This window comes from Staurois parvus, unplaced genomic scaffold (genome assembly GCF_062004578.1).
Source record: "Staurois parvus isolate SC_StPar_1 unplaced genomic scaffold, SC_StPar_1.0 ptg000572l, whole genome shotgun sequence".
Taxonomy (NCBI): Eukaryota; Metazoa; Chordata; class Amphibia; order Anura; family Ranidae; genus Staurois; species Staurois parvus.
In genome coordinates this window covers 7,116,756-7,141,541 of record NW_028318368.1, presented here as the reverse complement: position 1 = coordinate 7,141,541, position 24,786 = coordinate 7,116,756, and the positions used below count along the sequence as shown (strand labels likewise).

The window sequence follows — 24,786 nt, the reverse complement described above, 5'->3', positions numbered from 1 at the left end:
TGCCATGGTTAATATTTGTGATTAAGTTTATGCTGTTCATCCAATAGTGAAAAAGTTCAGCTTGAACATTTCGATCTGAACAAATGCATGCATTGCAAAATCTGTTAAATACATGGCTGTCTATGTTTAGGTCAAGAAGCTGGATATTAAAGTGTAATGGGCATTCTGACCCTCTGTCTAGCTACATCCACTCTATCTTTTTACATTTCACCTGTTAGGGATTGCTGGCCATATTAGTTATATCTGAAGTAGTGAAGCCTCTTTTAAAACTTTTGATGATAATATTGAGGGAAACTTGCCTGTTTTGCCTTCCAGTTACTGTATGTCATATTACCTGTGAATATCATTCACAATATATCAGAAATTATACATAATACAACAAAGTTATAGATCATTAAAAAAAAAAAAAGTTATGTACATATGTATAACAGTCTGTTATAGTATATATTTCAAGGACAGAGGTACCTTTCTAACAACTATTGCAAAATATTGAAACTTGGACAGCTTCCCCCCAGCCAACTACTTACTTACCTTAGTTGCAGAAATGCAGCCTTCCCTAGTGCTGCTCTGGTGTGTCATAGGAAAATCCTTTTCCTACTGGCTGCGCTTGAACGCTGGGTGACCATTGACTTGAATGGAGCCTTAGACTGGAAAAGCAAGCATACAGCCCCATTCAAGTCTTTGGAGGTCACAGCTCTGTAACTAAGGTAAGTATGCAGCTAGGCATTGGGGGTTGTGCAGAGTGAGTTTAGTGAAACTGGTAAGAAATGTGGATCTATCCTTTAAAGGAGGGGTGTTCAACCTGTGGCCCATGGGTCGCATGCAGCCCAAGATGGCTATGAAGGTGGCCCAACACAAAATTGTAAAATGGGGATTTTTGGGGAGGATTTGTTTTTTCAAAAAGGCATTTACACTTAAAAAACACGTGGCCAAAGAAAATTTTTACAGTGTATCATTACTGGTATTTTATAAGTTTTATCTTCCCAAAGAAAAAATCCCACTTTTCACAATCCCACCTTATTCATGTCATCAATTTTCGGCAGCACTTATATTTGTGAGCAACTATTTTAAAGGATAGAGCACACAAAAGGCAAACTTAGAACCAAAATATATGATGAGTACCTTGAGAATTCATTGAGAATTGCTCCTACATCCATTCGAACCAGATATATTGATGTGTTAGTTTATCAAAAACAGTATAAAATAACGCACTAGTTTTATGTTGCCCTCTTTTATTTTTTAATAAAAATATTATAGAAAAAGAAGTTTTATTACTCAGATAGGTACATTATCTGTATTAGTGATCATTAACTTATGATCTACCTGACTTTTTATACTCATCAGCTATCCTTATTGTTAGTGTATTTTATGTGTGGCCCAAGACAATTCCTCTTCTTCCAGTGTGGTTCAGGAAAAGATGGGTAGGACACCCCTGCTTTAAAGCAATTCTATACTTTGCTCATGTGGGGCAAATCAACGGCTTTTCCTTCTGCAACAACACTCATTTTTTCTTTGCTCCACTGCTGCTCCTTTGAGCCATGAGGAGTGAGGAAAAAAAAACATGTATAAGCTCCATCTTGCTTTAGTTACAGGTCTGAGGACTGTGTCCCTGTCCCCATGTGAAAGTGCTTGGCTAACCACCAATCCACCAGTACTATCACATGGAAGAGAAGGGAAGTAAGCACTTAGTATATTTTTGCCCCTGGTAGCTAAACAGAATGGCAGATGAGCAAAGGAAAGGTGAAGGTGATATGAGTTATTTCACTTAATGATCATAGTTTGTACTGCCTTACTCTATTATACTGATCATTATGGTGACTACTGAATCCAACTATTGATGGTATAGATTTAATGGACTTCTTCTGGAACTTTCCACCAAGACAAATATTTAGATACTTTTTTGTATATACTTTTGTTCCGCTTTCCATAAGGCACAATGGTTTTTGACCAACAAAGAACAGTACTATTCTCTACTTGAATTTGTGATAATCTGATCCTTAGTTCTTCTGACAAAATGGTAAAAAGTCCCATTTATATCTTAGTCACAATTTAATAAGTAACAGCTGCTTTCAGTATTGTTTGAAGAAACGCTGAAAAGAGAGATTTCACACTGTCAGACCCCTGGGTAGAAATATATCACTGATGTTTTGTAGTACTTGAAGCCAGGATCAGTGTTATAAATGTCATATATGCAATGCTAGGTACTGCTATAGCAAGGAGACCCCTGTCTCCAGGATGTGTATGTTTATCTATTTATTTGACAAAAAAAAAGTGACAGCTATATCATATAGTCCAATCAAGGCACCGAATAAAAAATCATGAAAGGCATCAGACATAGTCTAAATCTAGTAACTGGGATAGGAAGATGTAATCTCTACTGCATTACATACATTAGAAAATATATTTAAATATAGCAGATACAACAAATACATCTGAAAAACAGGGGTTGGAAACATAAATAAAACTGTTATAGTTACACGTGCACTAGAAAAAATCATTATACTAATATTTTTCCTCATTTATTATTGTTCATTGTCCACAGCTCATTGTAAAAATGAATGTCAAAATTGAAGTTCTTTATGACCCAACCAGAAGTGTCTGTCTGGCCAAACTGATTAACAGTTAAATAATTTTGTTAGAAAAAGTGTATCTAAGGCCATTTTTTTAGATCTGGATCAGGGGCGGACTGACCATTTGGAAACTCGGGCACTGCACACACAGAATCATATAACAACTGTTTACAATGTTTGCATGTTCACATTTTTATTTTATTACACTTTTATTTATTACAGGTACTTATATAGTACTGTCAATTTACACAGTACTTTACATATATATATTGTACGTTCACATCAGTCCCTAACAGGGGTGGACTGACCATTTGGAAACTCGGGCACTGCCCGAGGGCCCGGGGTCAGTAGGGGGCCCTATGAGATGCCCCTGGTACCTTTTTCATAGGCTTTTTTGAATTTTGGCAAGGACACAGGGGCCCCATGATCCCCTTTTGCCCGGGGGCCCCATGAGTTGTCAGTGAGTTGGATAGAGTTGAGAAGGACTGGAAACTGTCAGGTTTTTAATGCTGTGTGCATCCCCACTGGGGAGTTTCACCCTCTCTAACTGACCACTGTCATTGGGATTAAAGGGAAGCTCAACACTGGTGGTTATTTACTAAAGCTGGAGAGTGCAAAATCTGGTGCAACTCTGTATAGAAATCAATCAGCTTCCAGTTTTATTGCCAAAGCTTAATTGAACAAGCTGAAGTTAGAAGCAGATTGGCTGCCATGTACAGCTGCACCAGATTTTAAGTACTCCAGTTTTAGGAAATCTCCCCTTGTGATGGAGTGGATGTTTTTAAATAGGGACACATGATAACAACTGAAAGGTGATTTCTCTCACTTTGTAGAGATTGCCTCTCCCCCATTTCTGTTATGTCTATGGGACAGGAAGTGAAACCTCCTCAGTGGAACAGTGAGGGCAACAAAAAACTGATGGGTGTTAACCCTTCCTTATCCAAAACGAAATAGTTTGGTTTTATATTCACTTTATTCACTTTACTGGGTTATTCAGGAACTCATGAAACTAATGTAGTCATTCAGGAACTATAGTGATTGGATCTCTGTTCTTAAGTACCCAGGTCTATACAGTATGTCTGTATTGGCAGTTGCAAAGAATTGCCTTTTTTGCTGAGTTTTAATTTTTTTTATTATTATGGACAATAGTGAAGAAGGTTTTGGACCCCCCTGAAATAGAGTAGTCATAGCCAGAAGAGTAAAGCTGGACATAGATGGATAGACTTTCGAATGAAAATTCTTGGGAAATGTTTCTCTCAGAATATTTTCAATGTCATTCAAAAGATTTAGTTTGCTTTTAACTTTGATTTTAGAATGAATGGATGTTACTTAACAAAAACCACATATACTATTAGAAATTTTTTTTTTCTTCATGAAACAAATTTCCATCCTGCGCCTTCAAATGTTCTCGTCACTGCAGTCGAAAACAAATTTTGATTTTACCCCACTAATGATTAGAAAAATGAATGAACTTTCTTAGAACCTTCTTTGCCCTAAAATGTTTGTTCAGAATTCTACCCATCTATAGCCAGCTTAAGACATCAATCAAGCATGGACAGATCTGAAAACTATAGGCGATACCTGGCTGTAGGGGTAGGAGGAGAAATTAGAAGCTAGTAGGTAACTTAGCCTTTCAGATGCTAACAATAATAGGTTTATCACAGATGGGTGGGCTTTCCTTTTAGATTTGCTGGTAGTTTTACAGTGTTCAATTAACAAGCTGAGTAAGGAATATAAGGGACGTTTCCTTTCTGCCCCAACTCTTCTGATTCTTTATGTTGCAGTGATTAAAGGAGGAGCAACTGGGGTCTTAAGCTTCTTTCTGAAAATGTTGCAGCACTCAGTTGTTTTAAAAATTGGACTGTCAATGCAAGTAAAAGGACCTGGAATTAAACATAAAAACCATGCTGCTGCTACATCATAGAATCTGGTGTTATGATCTAAAATAATCCACTCCAATGCTTTATATTTTTTAAACAATTTTTATTGAGGCAGCAGTGTGCAACGCATACATCATATAAACATGTTTATTTGAAAAGGAAGAACGTGGTAACTGGAGAGGCAAAAAACAGTGGCAATTGGTATGTCTGTTATGTCACGATATGAAAACTGTATAGACTTTTTTTCCCATGTACCTGTGTTAGGGCTACATAATAGCATACACCATGTATACTGTATTGTGACTAGAGATGCATTGGCCAGTGGATTTTAAATAAAGAACAAAGAAAAGGTCCACCCCAAACAAATTGTGTAATGTCAGGTAGATGTTAGCAGGTTAAATCACCCACTTGCTTCTTTTTTTATCCTAGGAATTTCATTAGTGAATTCATTGCACTAGGTTTGTCAAACTGCAATTGCTTGTATGGGTTTTCTCCTAAAGCTGTGGTTTTCCCATAGACACACTTTGCTTCCAGCCAAACTGGCCCTGGTGTATCTGTATGAGTGTGGAAGGGATATTCCTTTTGGAACAGGCACTCTATACTCTTTAAGATTATTGATTTTTTTTATGTGTGTATTTTACAATATGGAGACTATAGCAGAGGAAGTATAGCCCTAGCCCTGATGCTGTACCAGATCTAGGGCTTCGGGTAGAAAAGAGAAACAAGTGGGTTATTTACCACTTTAGGTTTTCCCCAAAACTCATAAGTAACTTTTAGGTTGGATAACATCTAGCTGTGTATGTGTAGCAATATAAGGATTAAGTATGAGGGATCACTGTAAAGCTGGCCATACATTATTAGTTTTTTTTTTGCATTCAGCCAGGGGGCAGACAGAATCCACCGTTTATACAAACAAGTTAATCAAATGATCTACTTCAGTAGAGTTGGGACTGCCATACACTGGTCAAAATGTGGCCAGGCCCTGCTCATACCTATACTCATCAGGCCTAATTTTACATATTATACAATTAACACCCTGATTGGTTACTGTATACAGATGCTTTGCTCTTGAAATTCTCAAAGAAATTTGAGCTGTGGACAGCCCAGGAAACTCTTGTGCACTTTGGAAAAGATCCTAAAAAAGAAGGAAAACAGAGAAAGGCTTTCTGGATCTCTTTTCTACACCAGGATGAGACTCTTGGAAGGTATTTATACATGTACACATATATATCATTGTCTTTGGTTTATATAAACTGAACAGTTAGTGTAGTTGAAGTTAGCCCTTGCAGCCAGCAAGGCTTTAGTTTTCATATTTTAATATGCACTACACAAATGACACATTCGGGCTAATTCAATAAATAGTACATTGTGAACAGTACACTAACACACAGCAATCAATTCAAATTCTCTTTACTGAAGTCAGACCAGTAAAAGATGAATTCCTATTGGTTTGCATGTGTGTTATGGGTACTACTGTTGTTTTATTGACTAAGCCAAATAGAATCTCCTCGGATAATGATTTTTATGGGTTCTTATAGTTATGACCTAGTTCTGGACTTATATATGCGAGATCTGGTAGCAATAACAAATGTGGCAACTGAATAAATTATGATTTTAGTAGAACATATCTCTTTTGCCTGAATAAAATATGTTTTTATTAGAACATATCTCTTTTATTACATTTTCCATTCATATAAATTATAGGTATGAATGTACCATATACCATGAACAAATTGTTCAATTTACCTTGTTTTACTTGCAGCAAATGTGAGGTTCCACTTTGTCATGGAGACCACTGGAGGATCCTCTCAGCTAAGATTTTAGGTTTAATCCATAAAAGGGAAGAAGAAATGTAGTGCTAGCAGATGCTGCTAGTATTAGAGCAGACAGCCAGCAGTCATTCACACGTTCTATAGATAAGAGGCTGTTGAAGAGGGCCTCATTGGGTGGTAGTAATGTGTGGGTAGCTTTTGGAGAGGGATTTTGCACAGTGTATAATGAAGTGGCAAACATTTTGCATTCCCATGCAGAGATACTGTGAAAGCTTGCTCATTCTGCCTACTTGAGTTTCCTTTTAGTAACTGATGAACTACCTCAGTCTGTTATTCAAGCCAAGAAACTTTTACTAATATCTAGATGTGTGCATATTCTACCTGCCTGCATATCAGCAGTTTCCTCACAACCAGTTTTCATCCTACTTGAAAAAAATATGCACAACATAATATATATATATATATATATATATATATATATATATATATAGTTGTGTTCAAAATAATAGCAGTGTGTTGAAAAAAGTGAATAAAGCTTAAAATCCTTCTAATAGCTCTTATTTCCATACACACAAATGCATTGGGAACACTACACATTCTATTCCAAATTAAAACATGAAGAAAATATATCAAATTTGTGTTGTTCCTCTAAAACAATTGAAGAAAAGTGAATATTAGACTGTTCAAAAAAATAGCAGTGTTTGTATTCTTCTTTACAAACTCAAACATTCACTATATAAACTGAAAAATGTTTGAAGATTTTGCTTTCCTTTGAATCACTTAATGAATATTTAGTTGTATAAGCACTGTTTCTGAGAACTGCCGTACATCTGTGTTGCATGGAGTCAACCAACTTCTGGCACCTGTGAACAGGTATTCCAGCCCAGAATGATTGGACTACATTCCACAGTTCTTCTCTATTTCTTGGTTTTGCCTCAGAAACTGCATTTTTGATGTCACCCCACAAGTTTTCTATTGGATTAAGAACCGGGGATTGGGCTGGCCACTCCATAACGTCAATCTTGTTGGTCTGGAACCAAGATGTTGCACGTTTACTGGTGTGTTTGGGGTCGTTGTCTTGTTGGGACACCCATTTCAAGGGCATTTCCTCTTCAGCATAAGGCAGCATGACCTCTTCAAGTATTCTGATGTATTCAAACTGATCCATGATCCCTGGTATGCGATAAATAGGCCCAACACCGTAGTATGAGAAACATCCCTATATCATGATGCTTGCGCAACCATGCTTCACTGTCTTCACAGTGTACTGTGGCTTGAATTCAGTGTTTGGGGGTCGTCTGACAAACTGTCTCCGGCCACTAGACCCAAAAAGAACAGTCTTACTTTCATCAGTCCACAAAATGTTCTGCCATTTCTCTTTAGGCCAGTCAATGTGCTCTTTGGCAAACTGTAACCTCTTCAGCATGTCTTTTTTTCAACAGTGGGACTTTGCGGGGGCTTCTTGAAGATAGCTTGGCTTCAAATAGGCGTCTTCTAATTGTAACAGTACTCATAGGTAACTTTACACCTTCTTTGATCTTCCTGGAGCTGATTGTTGGCTGAGTCCTTGCCATTTTGTCTATTCTTCTATCCATTCGAATGGTAGTTTTTTTGCTTTCTTCCACGTCTTTCAGGTTTTGGTTGCCATTTTAAAGCATTTGCAAACATTTTAGCAGAGCAGCTGAGCAGCCTATCATTTTCTGCACTTCTTTATATGTTTTCCCCTCTCCTTCCTTAAATAAGGGCAATAATTGCCACCTGCTTTTCAAAGAATGAATGACCTCACTAATAGAACTCCACACTGCTATTATTTTGAGCATGCCCTTTTCAATTACACAGAATCAGCAGCATGCATGTCATGACTGTTGGGTCTGTTGGATTTCTATTACTCTACTACACCTGCTAGTAAATTATTTGCCATGTAGAAATATAATTTCTACCAAAAACAGTGATTAATCAGGTTAGTGATGTCTGACTGCTATTATTTTGAACACAACTGTATATATATATATACAATTGTGTGCAACATAATAGCAGTCAGACATCACTAACTAAGGAAGGCAGCAAATGTTGTACATGCTGGTTACAGTGCATTTCTCTCTGAAATTCTGAGGAAAATGGGTCGTTCCAGACATTGTTCAGAAGAACAGCAAAGCTTGATTAAAAAGTTGATTGGAGAGGGGAAAACATATAAAGAAGTGCAGAAAATGATAGGCTGCTCAGCTAAAATGATCGCAAATGCTTTAAAATGGCAACCAAAACCTGAAAGACGTGGAAGAAAGCGAAAAACTACCATTTGAATGGATAGAAGAATAGCCAAAATGGCAAGGACTCAGCCAACAATCAGCTCCAGGAAGATCAAAGAAGGTCTAAAGTTACCTGTGAGTACTGTTACAATTAGAAGACACCTATTTGAAGCCAAGCTATCTTCAAGAAGCCCCCGCAAAGTCCCACTGTTGAAAAAAAGACATGTGCTGAAGAAGTTACAATTTGACAAAGAGCACATTGACTGGCCTAAAGAGAAATGGCGCAACATTTTGTGGACTGATGAAAGTAAGATTGTTCTTTTTGGGTCTAGTGGCCGGAGACAGTTTGTCAGACGACCCCCAAACACTGAATTCAAGCCACAGTACACTGTGAAGACAGTGAAGCATGGTTGCGCAAGCATCATGATATGGGGATGTTTCTCATACTACGGTGTTGGGCCTATTTATCGCATACCAGGGATCATGGATCAGTTTGAATACAAAACTGCAGTTTCTGAGGCAAAACCAAGAAATAGAGAAGAACTGTGGAATGTAGTCCAATCATCCTGGGCTGGAATACCTGTTCACAGGTGCCAGAAGTTGGTTGACTCCATGCAACACAGATGTACAGCAGTTCTCAGAAACAGTGCTTATACAACTAAATATTCAATAAGTGATTCAAAGGAAAGCAAAATCTTCAAACATTTTTCAGTTTATATAGTGAATGTTTGATTTGTAAAGAAGAATACAAACACTGCTATTTTTTTGAAGTCTAATATTCACTTTTCTTAAATTTTTTTAGAGGAACAACACAAATTTGATATATTTTTCTTCATTTTTTGATTTGGAATAGAATGTGTATTTGTGTGTATGGAAATAAAAGCTATTAGAAGGATTTTGAGCTTTATTAACTTTTTTCAACACACTGCTATTATTTTGAACACAACTGTACTAGTTGATACAAATAGCACGTATGGCCAGAAAGCCTGATCCAGTAGTTTGCTGAGGGTGTTTTTCACTTCCAGAGAATGCAAAACAAGACAAAAAATTACTGTATAGTTAAAAAAAGATCTTTATGTGTGTCTTTTGTAGGTATGTTGGGAAGGCTTATAAGACGCGCAAGGAGCTGCTGTACCACTTCAACGATGTTGAGCGTCAGATGACTGCTCAGTATTATGTCACAGAATTCAACAAAAGACTCTATGAGCAGAACATTCCCACTCAGATATTCTACATCCCTTCTTCTGTTCTGTTGGTAAGAAGCTTTTGAAGGGACGCATGCAATATTTGTACAAATCAGGTTCAATATAAAATGAAAAAGAGAACTCATTGAATCCACCTGTGTTTGCATGCATCTAGCTCACCATTTGAAGTAGTGACTATGTCCATGAGGATGGCAAATTATGTTGGTTCTTGGATTTTTGGAGCTGCTGGGAATCCTTTAGTCTGAAAGTTATGTTGAAGTTCCAGTCTTTATAGCCAAGATAGAAAATTAAGCGGTTTAGAAGGTGTATTGAAGGAGGTGATTCAAATAGTGAAACCTCTGTCTATATGTTTATCTCAGAGCAGCCCATTACTTTCCTGCCATTAGTATAAGGTCACATATGAGAGTTTAAATTTTTTCAAAAACTGCAAATTAAAGTAGAACTAAACCTCCACTCCAGTGATGTGAGGTCTGCAAGTTCCCTCACTGGAGCTGGCATCTGCACCTTGTCTTCTTTACAGTTTGTTATCTTAGGCCATCTTTATTGGCCTACAAAAAAATATATGGGGGACCCCTTAAGAGGCTTTAAAGCAGGACCAACCGCAGTGTAACCAAACAAATACCACTTTACTGAGATCAAAAATTATTGTAAAATTGTTCAAAATGATGATAATCAGACCTTATTTTAATGGTGATTGGAGGATTGTGGGTCATTTTGACCAATTGTACAATAATTTCTGATCTCAATAAAGCTGTACTTGTTTAGTTACATGGTGGTTGGTTCTCCTTTAAAGCCTCTTAAGGGGTGGCCTCTCTTGGTCCCCGATATGTTTTTTCTAGTTATGGTTATAGCTAGAGATGAGCGAATCGAACTAGGCGAACCGGAATTCGAGTCGAATTTCAGGAAATATTCGATTCGTGTCGAAACCGAAATTTTGCCTACTTCGGGTGCGCGAATCGAACATTTCCCGATCAGCCGGCAAAAGTGTCCCTGCAGTGAGCTCCGCTATTTCTGACAGTTCTCTGACAGAAGGAACACATGTTTAGCGGTTGAAACATTGTATCTATTAGTTTACATTTAGGATACAGATGTTTCAACCACTGTACATGTGAAGAAGTTGTGAGAGAACTGTCAGAAATAGAGGAACTCTGCACATACACTTTTTGCCGGCTTGGAATTATTCTTCTTTTCATCCTACTTCTTCTTCTTCTTCATCCTCAGAAGAAGAGGATGAGGATGAGGATGAAGAAGAAGAAGAAGAAGAAGAAGAAGAAGAAGTAGGATGAAAAGAAGAATAATTCCAAGCCGGCAAAAAGTGTATGTGCAGAGTTCCTCTATTTCTGACAGTTCTCTCACAGCTTCTTCACATGTACAGCGGTTGAAACATCTGTATCCTAAATGGAAACTAATAGATACAATTTGTATCTATTAGTTTCCATTTAGGATACAGATATTTCAACCGCTGTACATGTGAAGAAGCTGTGAGAGAACTGTCAGAAATAGAGGAACTCTGCACATACACTTTTTGCCGGCTTGGAATTATTCTTCTTTTCATTCTTCTTCTTCTTCCTCATCCTCATCCTCATCCTCATCCTCTTCTTCTGAGGATGAGGATGAAGAAGAAGAAGAAGAAGAAGTAGGATGAAAAGAAGAATAATTCCAAGCCGGCAAAAAGTGTATGTGCAGAGTTCCTCTATTCTGCAGATACACTTAGAGGAGCTCTGCAGATACACTTAGAGGAGCTCTGCACATACACTTTTTGCCGGCTTGGAATTAATCTTATTTTCATCCTACTTCTTCTTCTTCTTCTTCTTCTTCTTCATCCTCATCCTCAGAAGAAGAAGAGGATGAGGATGAGGATGAAGAAGAATAAGAAGAAGTAGGATGAAAATAAGAATAATTCCAAACCGGAAAAAAGTGTATGTGCAGAGCTCCTCTAAGTGTATCTGCAGAGCTCCTCTAAGTGTATCTGCAGAATAGAGGAACTCTGCACATACACTTTTTGCCGGAAACCGCTGTATGGAGTGAATGTCCCAGAACTGTCAGAAATAGACTATTTATGACAGTTCTGGGACATTCACTGCATACAGCTGTTTTAACCGCTGTATGGAGGGAATGTCATGGAACTGTCAGAAATAGACTATTAATGACAGTTCTGGGACTGTCCTTCAATGCAGCGGTTGAAACATTGTATGTATTTGTTTCCATAAATGGATCCATTTATGGAAACAAATACATACAATGTTTCAACCGCTGTATGGAAGGACAGTCCCACAACTGTCATTAATAGTCTATTTCTGACAGTTCCATGACATTCCCTCCATACAGCGGTTAAAACAGCTGTATGGAGTGAATGTCCCAGATCTATCAGAAATAGACTATTTATGACAGTTCTGGGACATTCACTGCATACAGCTGTTTTAACCGCTGTATGGAGGGAATGTCATGGAACTGTCAGAAATAGACTATTAATGACAGTTCTGGGACTGTCCTTCAATGCAGCGGTTGAAACATTGTATGTATTTGTTTCCATAAATGGATCCATTTATGGAAACAAATACATACAATGTTTCAACCGCTGCATGGAAGGACAGTCCCAGAACTGTCATTAATAGTCTATTTCTGACAGTTCCATGACATTCCCTCCATACAGCGGTTAAAACAGCTGTATGGAGTGAATGTCCCAGATCTATCAGAAATAGACTATTTATGACAGTTCTGGGACATTCACTGCATACAGCTGTTTTAACCGCTGTATGGAGGGAATGTCATGGAACTGTCAGAAATAGACTATTAATGACAGTTCTGGGACTGTCCTTCCATGCAGCGGTTGAAACATTGTATGTATTTGTTTCCATAAATGGATCCATTTATGGAAACAAATACATACAATGTTTCAACCGCTGTATGGAAGGACAGTCCCACAACTGTCATTAATAGTCTATTTCTGACAGTTCCATGACATTCCCTCCATACAGCGGTTAAAACAGCTGTATGGAGTGAATGTCCCAGATCTATCAGAAATAGACTATTTATGACAGTTCTGGGACATTCACTGCATACAGCTGTTTTAACCGCTGTATGGAGGGAATGTCATGGAACTGTCAGAAATAGACTATTAATGACAGTTCTGGGACTGTCCTTCAATGCAGCGGTTGAAACATTGTATGTATTTGTTTCCATAAATGGATCCATTTATGGAAACAAATACATACAATGTTTCAACCGCTGCATGGAAGGACAGTCCCAGAACTGTCATTAATAGTCTATTTCTGACAGTTCCATGACATTCCCTCCATACAGCGGTTAAAACAGCTGTATGGAGTGAATGTCCCAGATCTATCAGAAATAGACTATTTATGACAGTTCTGGGACATTCACTGCATACAGCTGTTTTAACCGCTGTATGGAGGGAATGTCATGGAACTGTCAGAAATAGACTATTAATGACAGTTCTGGGACTGTCCTTCAATGCAGCGGTTGAAACATTGTATGTATTTGTTTCCATAAATGGATCCATTTATGGAAACAAATACATACAATGTTTCAACCGCTGCATGGAAGGACAGTCCCAGAACTGTCATTAATAGTCTATTTCTGACAGTTCCATGACATTCCCTCCATACAGCGGTTAAAACAGCTGTATGGAGTGAATGTCCCAGATCTATCAGAAATAGACTATTTATGACAGTTCTGGGACATTCACTGCATACAGCTGTTTTAACCGCTGTATGGAGGGAATGTCATGGAACTGTCAGAAATAGACTATTAATGACAGTTCTGGGACTGTCCTTCAATGCAGCGGTTGAAACATTGTATGTATTTGTTTCCATAAATGGATCCATTTATGGAAACAAATACATACAATGTTTCAACCGCTGCATGGAAGGACAGTCCCAGAACTGTCATTAATAGTCTATTTCTGACAGTTCCATGACATTCCCTCCATACAGCGGTTAAAACAGCTGTATGGAGTGAATGTCCCAGATCTATCAGAAATAGACTATTTATGACAGTTCTGGGACATTCACTGCATACAGCTGTTTTAACCGCTGTATGGAGGGAATGTCATGGAACTGTCAGAAATAGACTATTAATGACAGTTCTGGGACTGTCCTTCAATGCAGCGGTTGAAACATTGTATGTATTTGTTTCCATAAATGGATCCATTTATGGAAACAAATACATACAATGTTTCAACCGCTGCATGGAAGGACAGTCCCAGAACTGTCATTAATAGTCTATTTCTGACAGTTCCATGACATTCCCTCCATACAGCGGTTAAAACAGCTGTATGGAGTGAATGTCCCAGATCTATCAGAAATAGACTATTTATGACAGTTCTGGGACATTCACTGCATACAGCTGTTTTAACCGCTGTATGGAGGGAATGTCATGGAACTGTCAGAAATAGACTATTAATGACAGTTCTGGGACTGTCCTTCCATGCAGCGGTTGAAACATTGTATGTATTTGTTTCCATAAATGGATCCATTTATGGAAACAAATACATACAATGTTTCAACCGCTGCATGGAAGGACAGTCCCAGAACTGTCATTAATAGTCTATTTCTGACAGTTCTATGACATTCCCTCCATACAGCGGTTGAAACCGCTGTATGGAGTGAATGTCCCAGAACTGTCAGAAATAGACAGAAACTGTCACAGAACTGTCCTTCTTCTCATCCTTCTCCTTCTTCTCATCCTTCTTCTCATCCTTCTTCTCATCCTTCTCCTTCTTCTCATCCTTCTCCTTCTTCTCATCCTTCTCCTTCTGCTCATCCTTCTTCTCATCCTTCTCCTTCTTCTCATCCTTCTCCTTCTCCTTCTTCTCATCCTTCTCCTTCTCCTTCTTCTCATCCTTCTCCTTCTCATCCTTCTCCTTCTCCTTCTCATCCTTCTCCTTCTTCTCATCCTTCTCCTTCTTCTCATCCTTCTCCTTCTCCTTCTTCTCATCCTTCTCCTTCTCCTTCTCATCCTTCTCCTTCTTCTCATCCTTCTCCTTCTCCTCATCCTTTTTCTTCTCATCCTTCTCCTTCTCCTTCTTCTCATCCTTCTCCTTCTTCTCATCCTTCTCCTTCTTCTCATCCTTCTCCTTCTTCTCATCCTTCTCCTTCTTCTCCTTCTTCTCATCATTCTCCTTCTTCTCATCCTTCTCCTTCTTCTCATCCTTCTCATCCTTCTTCTCATCCTTCTTCTTCTCATCCTTCTCCTTCTTCTCATCCTTCTCCTTCTCCTTCTTCTCATCCTTCTCCTTCTTCTCATCCTTCTCCTTCTTCTCATCCTTCTCCTTCTCATCCTTCTCCTTCTCCTTCTTCTCTTCCTTCTCCTTCTTCTCATCCTTCTCCTTCTTCTCATCCTTCTTCTTCTCATCCTTCTCCTCCTTCTTCTCATCCTTCTTCTCATCCTTCTTCTTCTCATCCTTCTCCTTCTTCTCATCCTTCTCCTTCTTCTCATCCTTCTCCTTCTTCTCATCCTTCTCCTTCTTCTCATCCTTCTCCTTCTTCTCATCCTTCTCCTTCTTCTCATCCTTCTCCTTCTCCTTCTTCTCTTCCTTCTCCTTCTTATCATCCTTCTCCTTCTTCTCATCATTCTCCTTCTTCTCATCCTTCTCCTTCTTCTCATCCTTCTTCTTCTCATCCTTTTCCTTCTTCTCATCCTTCTTCTTCTCATCCTTCTTCTTCTCATCCTTCTCCTTCTCATCCTTCTCTTTCTTCTCATCCTTCTCCTTCTCCTTCTTCTCATCCTTCTCCTTCTTCTCATCCTTCTCCTTCTCCTTCTTCTCTTCCTTCTCCTTCTTATCATCCTTCTCCTTCTTCTCATCATTCTCCTTCTTCTCATCCTTCTCCTTCTTCTCATCCTTCTTCTTCTCATCCTTTTCCTTCTTCTCATCCTTCTTCTTCTCATCCTTCTTCTTCTCATCCTTCTCCTTCTCATCCTTCTCTTTCTTCTCATCCTTCTCCTTCTCCTTCTTCTCATCCTTCTCCTTCTTCTCATCCTTCTCCTTCTCCTTCTTCTCATCCTTCTCCTTATTCTCAGCCTTCTTCTTCTCATCCTTCTCCTTCTCATCCTTCTCCTTCTCATCCTTCTCCTTCTTCTCATCCTTCTCCTTCTTCTCATCCTTCTCCTTCTCCTTCTTCTCATCCTTCTCCTTCTCCTTCTTCTCATCCTTCTCCTTCTCCTTCTTCTCATCCTTCTCCTTCTTCTCATCCTTCTCCTTCTTCTCATCCTTCTCCTTCTCCTTCTTCTCATCCTTCTCCTTCTCCTCATCCTTTTTCTTCTCATCCTTCTCCTTCTCCTTCTTCTCATCCTTCTCCTTCTTCTCATCCTTCTCCTTCTTCTCATCCTTCTCCTTCTTCTCATCCTTCTCCTTCTTCTCATCCTTCTCCTTCTCCTTCTTCTCTTCCTTCTCCTTCTTATCATCCTTCTCCTTCTTCTCATCATTCTCCTTCTTCTCATCCTTCTCCTTCTTCTCATCCTTCTTCTTCTCATCCTTTTCCTTCTTCTCATCCTTCTTCTTCTCATCCTTCTTCTTCTCATCCTTCTCCTTCTCATCCTTCTCTTTCTTCTCATCCTTCTCCTTCTCCTTCTTCTCATCCTTCTCCTTCTTCTCATCCTTCTCCTTCTTCTCATCCTTCTCCTTATTCTCAGCCTTCTTCTTCTCATCCTTCTCCTTCTCATCCTTCTCCTTCTCATCCTTCTCCTTCTTCTCATCCTTCTCCTTCTTCTCATCCTTCTCCTTCTCCTTCTTCTCATCCTTCTCCTTCTCCTTCTTCTCATCCTTCTCCTTCTCCTTCTTCTCATCCTTCTCCTTCTTCTCATCCTTCTCCTTCTTCTCATCCTTCTCCTTCTCCTTCTTCTCATCCTTCTCCTTCTCCTCATCCTTTTTCTTCTCATCCTTCTCCTTCTCCTTCTTCTCATCCTTCTCCTTCTTCTCATCCTTCTCCTTCTTCTCATCCTTCTCCTTCTTCTCATCCTTCTCCTTCTTCTCCTTCTTCTCATCATTCTCCTTCTTCTCATCCTTCTCCTTCTTCTCATCCTTCTCATCCTTCTTCTCATCCTTCTTCTTCTCATCCTTCTCCTTCTTCTCATCCTTCTCCTTCTCCTTCTTCTCATCCTTCTCCTTCTTCTCATCCTTCTCCTTCTCATCCTTCTCCTTCTCCTTCTTCTCTTCCTTCTCCTTCTTCTCATCCTTCTCCTTCTTCTCATCCTTCTTCTTCTCATCCTTCTCCTCCTTCTTCTCATCCTTCTTCTCATCCTTCTTCTTCTCATCCTTCTCCTTCTTCTCATCCTTCTCCTTCTCCTTCTTCTCATCCTTCTCCTTCTTCTCATCCTTCTCCTTCTTCTCATCCTTCTCCTTCTTCTCATCCTTCTCCTTCTTCTCATCCTTCTCCTTCTCCTTCTTCTCTTCCTTGTCCTTCTTATCATCCTTCTCCTTCTTCTCATCATTCTCCTTCTTCTCATCCTTCTCCTTCTTCTCATCCTTCTTCTTCTCATCCTTTTCCTTCTTCTCATCCTTCTTCTTCTCATCCTTCTTCTTCTCATCCTTCTCCTTCTCATCCTTCTCTTTCTTCTCATCCTTCTCCTTCTCCTTCTTCTCATCCTTCTCCTTCTTCTCATCCTTCTCCTTCTCCTTCTTCTCATCCTTCTCCTTATTCTCAGCCTTCTTCTTCTCATCCTTCTCCTTCTCATCCTTCTCCTTCTCATCCTTCTCCTTCTTCTCATCCTTCTCCTTCTTCTCATCCTTCTCCTTCTCCTTCTTCTCATCCTTCTCCTTCTCCTTCTTCTCATCCTTCTCCTTCTCCTTCTTCTCATCCTTCTCCTTCTTCTCATCCTTCTCCTTCTTCTCACCCTTCTCCTTCTCCTTCTTCTCATCCTTCTCCTTCTCCTTCTTCTCATCCTTCTCCTTCTCCTTCTCCTTCCTCATCTCCAAGGGCATTTAAATTAAAGGTACAGTGTTCTGCACTAATTTAAAGGCTCTCTGAAGCCTAGAAACCCTTTAAATAAGTCATCTTCGTAGCGGAGAAATTCGCATCGAATCGAATTTCACACTGGAATTCGCCGAATCAGCCGAATCGAATTTTTCATTTCTTCGCTCATCTCTAGTTATAGCTTTGGAGGTACCCCACTCTAAATTAAACGGTGAGTCGGTGACCTATTGAAAATGACTGAATGTTGAGATATATACTCTGCCATAGCCTTTGTTTTATTCTTTAATTAGTTACCATCTTAGTTACCAACTTTATTGGCCTGCCCAAGATGACCTAACTCCTGCTCATGCAAACAGGAGTTAAAGCATCTTGGCACCAAGGTATAGCAAGGTTGTACACGGAACTGCGCATGCAGAGTAATTTTTTACCAAGAGGCCCATTTTAAATACATGAGCCTTCATGTGCAAAGGATTCTTTCTGGTTAGCCAATGTAAGTGCAGATTTGTGACATCAAGGCACATAGAATGAGCAAAAGCATAATAATGTCCTTTGTATTTTCAGAAATTGTAAAATGTTTATGTTTAGCAAACAACTTGGGAACTTAACCGTTTCAATACCGTGCAATTTTACACCTTCCTGCCCAGGCCATTTTTCAGGTTTCAGCGCTCTCACACTTTGAATGACAATTGCGCAGTCATACAACATTGTACCCAAACTAAAATTTTATCATTTTCTTCACACAACTAGAGCTTTCTTTTGGTGGTATTTAATCACCGCTGGGGTTTTTATTTTTTGCTAAATTAACAAAAAAAGACCAAAAATTTTGAAAAAAAAACACATTTTTCTTTGTTTCTGTTATAAAAGTTTACAAATAAATAATTGTTCTTCATAAATTTAGGCCGAGATGTATTCTGCTACATGTCTTTGGTGAAAATAACCCAAATTAGGATGTATTATTTAGTTTGTAGGAAAGTTATAGAGTTCACAAACTATGGTATAGATCTGAATATTGATCAATCCTGAAGTACTGACAGCCAATCTAATTTCTTGAGGTCCAAGAATGTCAGAATAGTACAGATATCCCCAAATGACCCCTTTTTGCTGAGTAGACAGTCGGACGTACTTCATAAGAGGCATGGCGAGTTTTTTGAAGTTGTATTTTTTTGTCATAATTTTTCCGAAAATGAAAAAATGAAAAATATTATTTTCACTATTTTTTTTTTTACATACTGTCACCAGTGCAGTACAGCGTCATCATATAACTGGCATGGCGGTGAACAGGGACACTGACTGGTGACAGTATGAAAAAAAAAAAAAATTATATTTTTTTTTAATTTTTTTTTATTTTTTTATTATATTTAATTTTTTATTACATTTTTTTTTTATTTTTTTTAAGATTTTTTTTCATATTTTACTATGACCAAAATAGTACAATGTTACCATAGTAACATTGTACTACTTTGGGGAAGTGATCAGTATTTTTTTTTTTTTTTTTTTTTTTACACAATTTGCTTATAGCAAAGAATTACTTTGCTATAAGCAAGCATTTAGCTGAATGAAATCGATTCATTCAGCTTTTTTTTTTTTTTTTTTTTTTTGTGCTTAGCTGTGATTTGGTCACAGCTAATCACATGACATGTGCATGTGATTAGCTGTGACCATTCACAGCTAGGCACTAGTATACAATGGATGGCATCATGAATGAAGCCATCCATTGTATACAACTGTCATGTGACCTGCTGTGATTGGTCGCGGCAGGTCACATGGTACCGGCAACGGGAGCCGGTACTCGGATCTGTCATCGGCCGTGTCCGAGGTGCACGGGCGGTGACAGATCCCGCTGCTGCGCCGCTCTGCAATAGCGCAAACGGCGCATGTGCGGGAGCACGCCAAATGGCGTGGACCCGGAAAGCTGCAGCGCTTTTCAAGCCGCCAAACGGCTATTGGCCGGGCGGCTAATGGTTAAAGTGTTACTAAACCCAGGACCCTGCATCCACTGTATCTGGCCTCCCACAGTGCACACAACATGGAAATGCAATTATTTTAGTAACTATAAACTGCTAAATACCTTTGCTCATCAGCAGTTAGAGCAGTCTTGTGACTTCAGCAGAGCACTGTTTAAAGCTTGCAGGAGGAGTTTTCTTTCTGCTCTAGGAGGATGTGAAACCTCTGACCCTCTGTCTGGACAGTGCTGATTGGCCCTGTGCTGATCCCAAGAAAAAAAAAAACCTCTCTAGCAATACACACCAAACTAAGCATGTGCATGTGACCACAGGTTCAGTCTATATCAGGTGGTCATTTCAACAAGAGGAGGGGCGGAGAGGATCAAACAGCCTTTTTATGCAATGCAGAGGGGTTAGTCCCCTTAGGTTCCACAGTGAGTATAACAAGCATGCTTTACTGCATACACAGACTGATTTTACTGTTGTGGGTTTAATAACACTTTAAGTTAAATATTCAGTAAACACGTAATTAATTTTTACCTATTCTCTTCCTTCAGATTATGGATGGCAGAACCATTGCAAGCTGTGTTAGTGTGGAACCTTACATTCTTGGAGATTTTGTAAAACTGACCAATAACACTAAAACAGTGAGAATGCAGTATAACGCTACCAAATATGGGTTGGCTTTTGGACATTTTGTATATGAATTTTCACAGTTTTCTGATATAGTGGTAGATTTACAAGGTATGTTGTTAATTATATTAATATCTTGTATTTGATTGTCAAATAGATATTGCATTCAATGATCTGTGTATTTTATCCACAATACTACAAGATTAACCACTTAACATCCGCCCAATAGCAGTTTTACTGTTACAAGGTGGCATTCCTGTACAAAATCACGTGTATATACAAGTGATTTTGCACTTCCGCCACACAGGGCGCACGCGTGCCACCGGATGATCACTTTTGCTGTGAAATGTCACAGCACAAACCGGTTTACAAGTCTCGTTGAGCAGTTGCTCGCCGGCACCTGAATATCGTTGGTCAGGGAGGAAGAACAGAGCTGTTCTGTTGTGACAGGGGGGAGTCCTGAATCGTGTGTCTCTGCAGATCTGAGAACATGATCCATCACTTCCCATAGTAAAAGCACCATCTAGTACACACCAAGAACATAGCTAGGCAAACACTTAACCCTTTGATCACCCTAGATGGTAATCCCTTTCCAACCAGTGTCATTAGTACAGTGATTAGTGTATATTTTTAGCACTGATCACTGTATTAGTGTCACTGAATCCCACGAATTGTCAGTTAGTGTAAAAATGTCCGTCACAATATCGTAGTCCCGCTGATCGCCACCATTACTAGTATAATTTTTTTTATAAACATTCCAGCATATGTACCTTAGTTTTTAGATGCTGTAACTTTTGCGCAAAGTAATCAATATGCTATTAATGGGTTTTTGTTGGCCTAAATTTATAAAGAAATTTGATATTTACATTTTTTTGTTATTGGATATGTTTTATAGCAGAAAATAAAAAATATTGTGTTTTGTTTTTCAAAATTGTTAGCCTTTTTTAGTTTATAGCGTAAAAAGTAAAAACCGCAGAGGTGAACAAATACCACCAAAAGAAAGCTCTATTTGTGGGGAAAAAGGACATAAATTTCATTTGGGTACAGTGTTGTATGACTGTACAATTGTCAGTTAAAGTAACGAAGTGCCGTATTGCAAAGAATGGCCTGGTCAGGAAGGGGGTAAGTGGTTGAAAATATACTGTATACTTTAAGTCACAGAAAGTTGAATTGTCATCAGTTACTGTGGGTCACTGAACTTTGTACATTTCTCTGTTCTTTATTAAATAATGCTCTTGGTTGGTTCCTAAGCTTTTCAATTTTCACTCAATGACTTTATGAAATTGGAACAGCGACTGTATAATGTGGCATATGACTGCTTGCTGCTTTCAAAATTCTTGATTAATTTTCTTTCTCGTTGGCTCGTAGATACAGTTTTGTTATCCCACCAAAAGGGGATGTAACATATTAAAGTAGGACAAGAAATTGCAATTAGGACATTCCATTTTCTCCTAAAACAAATATGTGCGTAGAAGTAGAATTCTCAAAAATTCACCAGAATGCTAAATCCCTAGTTGCACACTGTTTAAATCTGTTGTGTTGTTTTTGAGCAGCTTGTAAAAAAGCGAGTATGCAAAACACAAGCCCACAACTATACATGCTAGGTACTACACTAGATATCAATGTAGGAGCTGGCCTGTGTTGTTTTGGGCCTGTGTTTTTGTGAATGACAACATAGCCATTCACAACACAAGTCGACAGTTAAAACAATAGCAATAGCAGGCTACTGGCTGGTGTACTCAATAGCTTTCTTTTGTGTAAAAAAGAAGTTTGCAGAAAAGGCACAGAGCTTCAAAATTAGGTGGCATAGTTGCAGAGTGAAGAAAGGAGTGGCTTCAGTACTGCCTATACTTCCCCCATAGGACCTCCCATAAATTGCACCTCAGCCTGGGGTGGAGTTAGCTATCACTGACAGAACAAAAATTTTTTTTTTTTAATCTGTTTAGTAAGGTTATTTCATACAAACCAAATTAACATATAAACAAAAAGTAGCAAGAGTTGAGAACCATCACAGGACTAGCTATAATACCAGTATGAAAACAAAAACAAAGAGTAGCAAGGGTAACACCAGGAAACATGAAGGTGTGGCTTGCACTACATAGACAATCATATAGTTAAGATTCATAAACAGTATGGTATATATCGTGAAATGGGATGTCCTATAATCCAACCATGTGTATCAACCAGTATTACCCTGTGACATACTGTAACTGAAGCGAACGAGGGATCTGCCAGCCATCTACTCCTTGCCCTATCATATTTCTTAGGGCAACTTCTGTTTGTGTATCTTTGTATAGTGGTAAGCTGTTGTTTACAAATTGTTTCAAAAAGGAGAGGGGGGGGGGGGGTTCCACTGCGTCGTTTTAGCCTTCCTAGCGTATAAAAGGACCAGACCAACCAAAGTACCCTCTGCAACCATTGGAATCAAATTTTCCACTAGGCCCAAAAGACAAACAGTCATGGAGGGTTGCAGCGAGGTAAATGTAACAAGATTATTCAAGGCTAATACCTCCTCCCAAAACCCTATAACCACCGGACAGGTCAAATTAAGAGGGAGAAGTCTCCCAGGGGAAAACCACACCTCCAACACTCCAGGGAACAGGAGGGATTCATTTTGTGGAGCCTGTAGTAAAGTAAAGTAAGCCCTATGTACAATCTTAAATTGTATGAGCCAGTCTCGTAAAGAGGCCAAGGATTTAAAAAGGGAGATACATCATCCCATTCATCACTGTCCAGGTACGGTATATCTCACAGCCAGTGGGCTCAAAGCCCTTCCAGAGGAGTAAGCACACAAAGGTAAAGTGAGAATACAGATAAGAAGTAGGTTTCTCTTCACATTCTGAATGGAGCAAAAAAATGTATATTTAAAAATCACTGCACATGTTGTAACCAAGTGTACTTGGTCCCTTGGGGATTTCAACAAGATGTTTAAAGTTCTGGAGAAACTTCTTATTAGAGATATTTTTCAGCATATTTGTATTTAAAAAATGTGTTCTTTTACAGGATGGTTTACTGGGAGTAAGGAAGGAGAAGCACTTATCTACCTCACTGACCCTCAGATCCATTCAGCTAAGGATGCACCAGGCTCCTCTTGTATAAATTTTGGAAATAAAGGGATATACATGTTTTTCAGTTTTCAGCATACAGAGTGCAATGAAATATGTCACAGACTTTCATTAACCAGACCAGACATGAAAGAGTTAGAGGAGCATAGCAACAAAAGAACACAAAGGGATCGTCAACATCAGTTTAAAAAGACCCAAAGTATGTAATCATATGTTTACCTGTATTGCACTTTTATAATATTGTATAGTAAAATTTGCCTTTTAAATAAAGATTTGTTTTAAAATATGCCTGCATTAAACATCTCTGTAGAATTAGCATTTCTGAGCCTGTTCCTTAATCTGTAATTTGAAAAGGTTGTGTTGGATTTGAATTTCAAGGTTTGACCTTAGCAGTAGTGGTGAAGTCCAAGAGAACTGGCTGCACATGTTACATTATTATCTATTACGTTTTGAAAAGTTAAGTTTTGTGGGTTCACTTAAGATCCAATGCAAGTATACATTTTGTGTGAAACTTTAATAGGGTACATCAGAAATGTTTATTAGGCCTATACTGATTTTATAACTGGCCAAACATCTGTCAATGTGTACCTACAAACTCTTTTAGAGTCTGCTTGATTGGATATATACTGAATGGGTTGTTTAAGTAGGTCATTTATAGTATGCAGTTATTGATAAAACTAAAGGAACTTGCACAAAGATTGTTCATTCAAATTATGTGTGATATTTTTACGGTGCACTGCAGTCCTGGGTCCTGACTGCTTTTCAGATCTCTATTATAAAAAATTTGCAACCCTGCTGGTGTCCTTTTAGGCAGGTTATTTTAATGAATTGCGACAGGGTTCTTTGCCTTCTCCGGATGAGCTCATAGCTCAATGATTCCAGGAACCACAAGCCTTTCGGCCGATTTCTCTTCTTAATGAGGATCTGAAAATACTGGACAAGATTCTCAGTCTGGTCCACAGGGACCAAGTGGGATTCGTTCCTGACAGGCAGGCGGGTGATAATGTTCGTAAGGTTGTTCATCTTATACACCTTCTGCAGCAGCACAAAATTCCGGGAATTTTATTGTCTTTAGGTATATACAAAGCTTTTGACTCCCTAACCTGGGAATATCTGTGGTTTGTGCTGTTTCGTTGGGGCTTTGGGTATTCTATCCTTTCATGGATCCAGGCCTTGTATTCTCTCCCCTCCCCTCGGCTCCGGTTAAGAATGCAGGGTATTTCTCAGATCCCTTTCCCATTTTGCAAGGGATGAGACAGGGATGCTACTTGTCTCTGGTGCTCTTTGTCCTGGCAGTTGAGCCATTGGCATTGGCGCTCCGGGTGGATTGTAATATATCGGGTGTCCCTTACGTGGGACAGGAATTTAAGTTGAACCTGTTTGCGGACGATGCCCTTTTGACCCTCGCTAATCCATTGACGACGTTCCCCAATTTACAATGGGTCCTTGCGTGTTTTTCATTGATTTCAGGTCTCCGTATTAATTTGGACAAGACTCTCAATATCACTTTGGCCTCAGACTTGCAATCCTACTTCCTTTAC

At 38.9% G+C, this 24,786-nt stretch overlaps 1 protein-coding gene across 4 annotated transcripts in view; it reads left to right on the top strand.

Annotated features, from left to right (window-relative positions):
• Window positions 1-23,563, top strand: part of ALPK1 (alpha kinase 1) — a 159,509-nt gene extending 135,946 nt beyond the window's left edge. For all 4 annotated transcript variants that reach the window (XM_089691850.1, XM_089691852.1, XM_089691851.1 and 1 more), the window contains exons 12-15: window positions 5,508-5,655; window positions 9,561-9,723; window positions 20,105-20,291; window positions 23,184-23,563. In XM_089691850.1, the coding sequence (XP_089547976.1) occupies window positions 5,508-5,655; window positions 9,561-9,723; window positions 20,105-20,291; window positions 23,184-23,452 (767 nt within the window). In that variant the 3' untranslated portion in view covers window positions 23,453-23,563. The remainder of the gene's footprint in view (window positions 1-5,507; window positions 5,656-9,560; window positions 9,724-20,104; window positions 20,292-23,183) is intronic.
• Window positions 23,564-24,786: the final 1,223 nt, after the last annotated feature.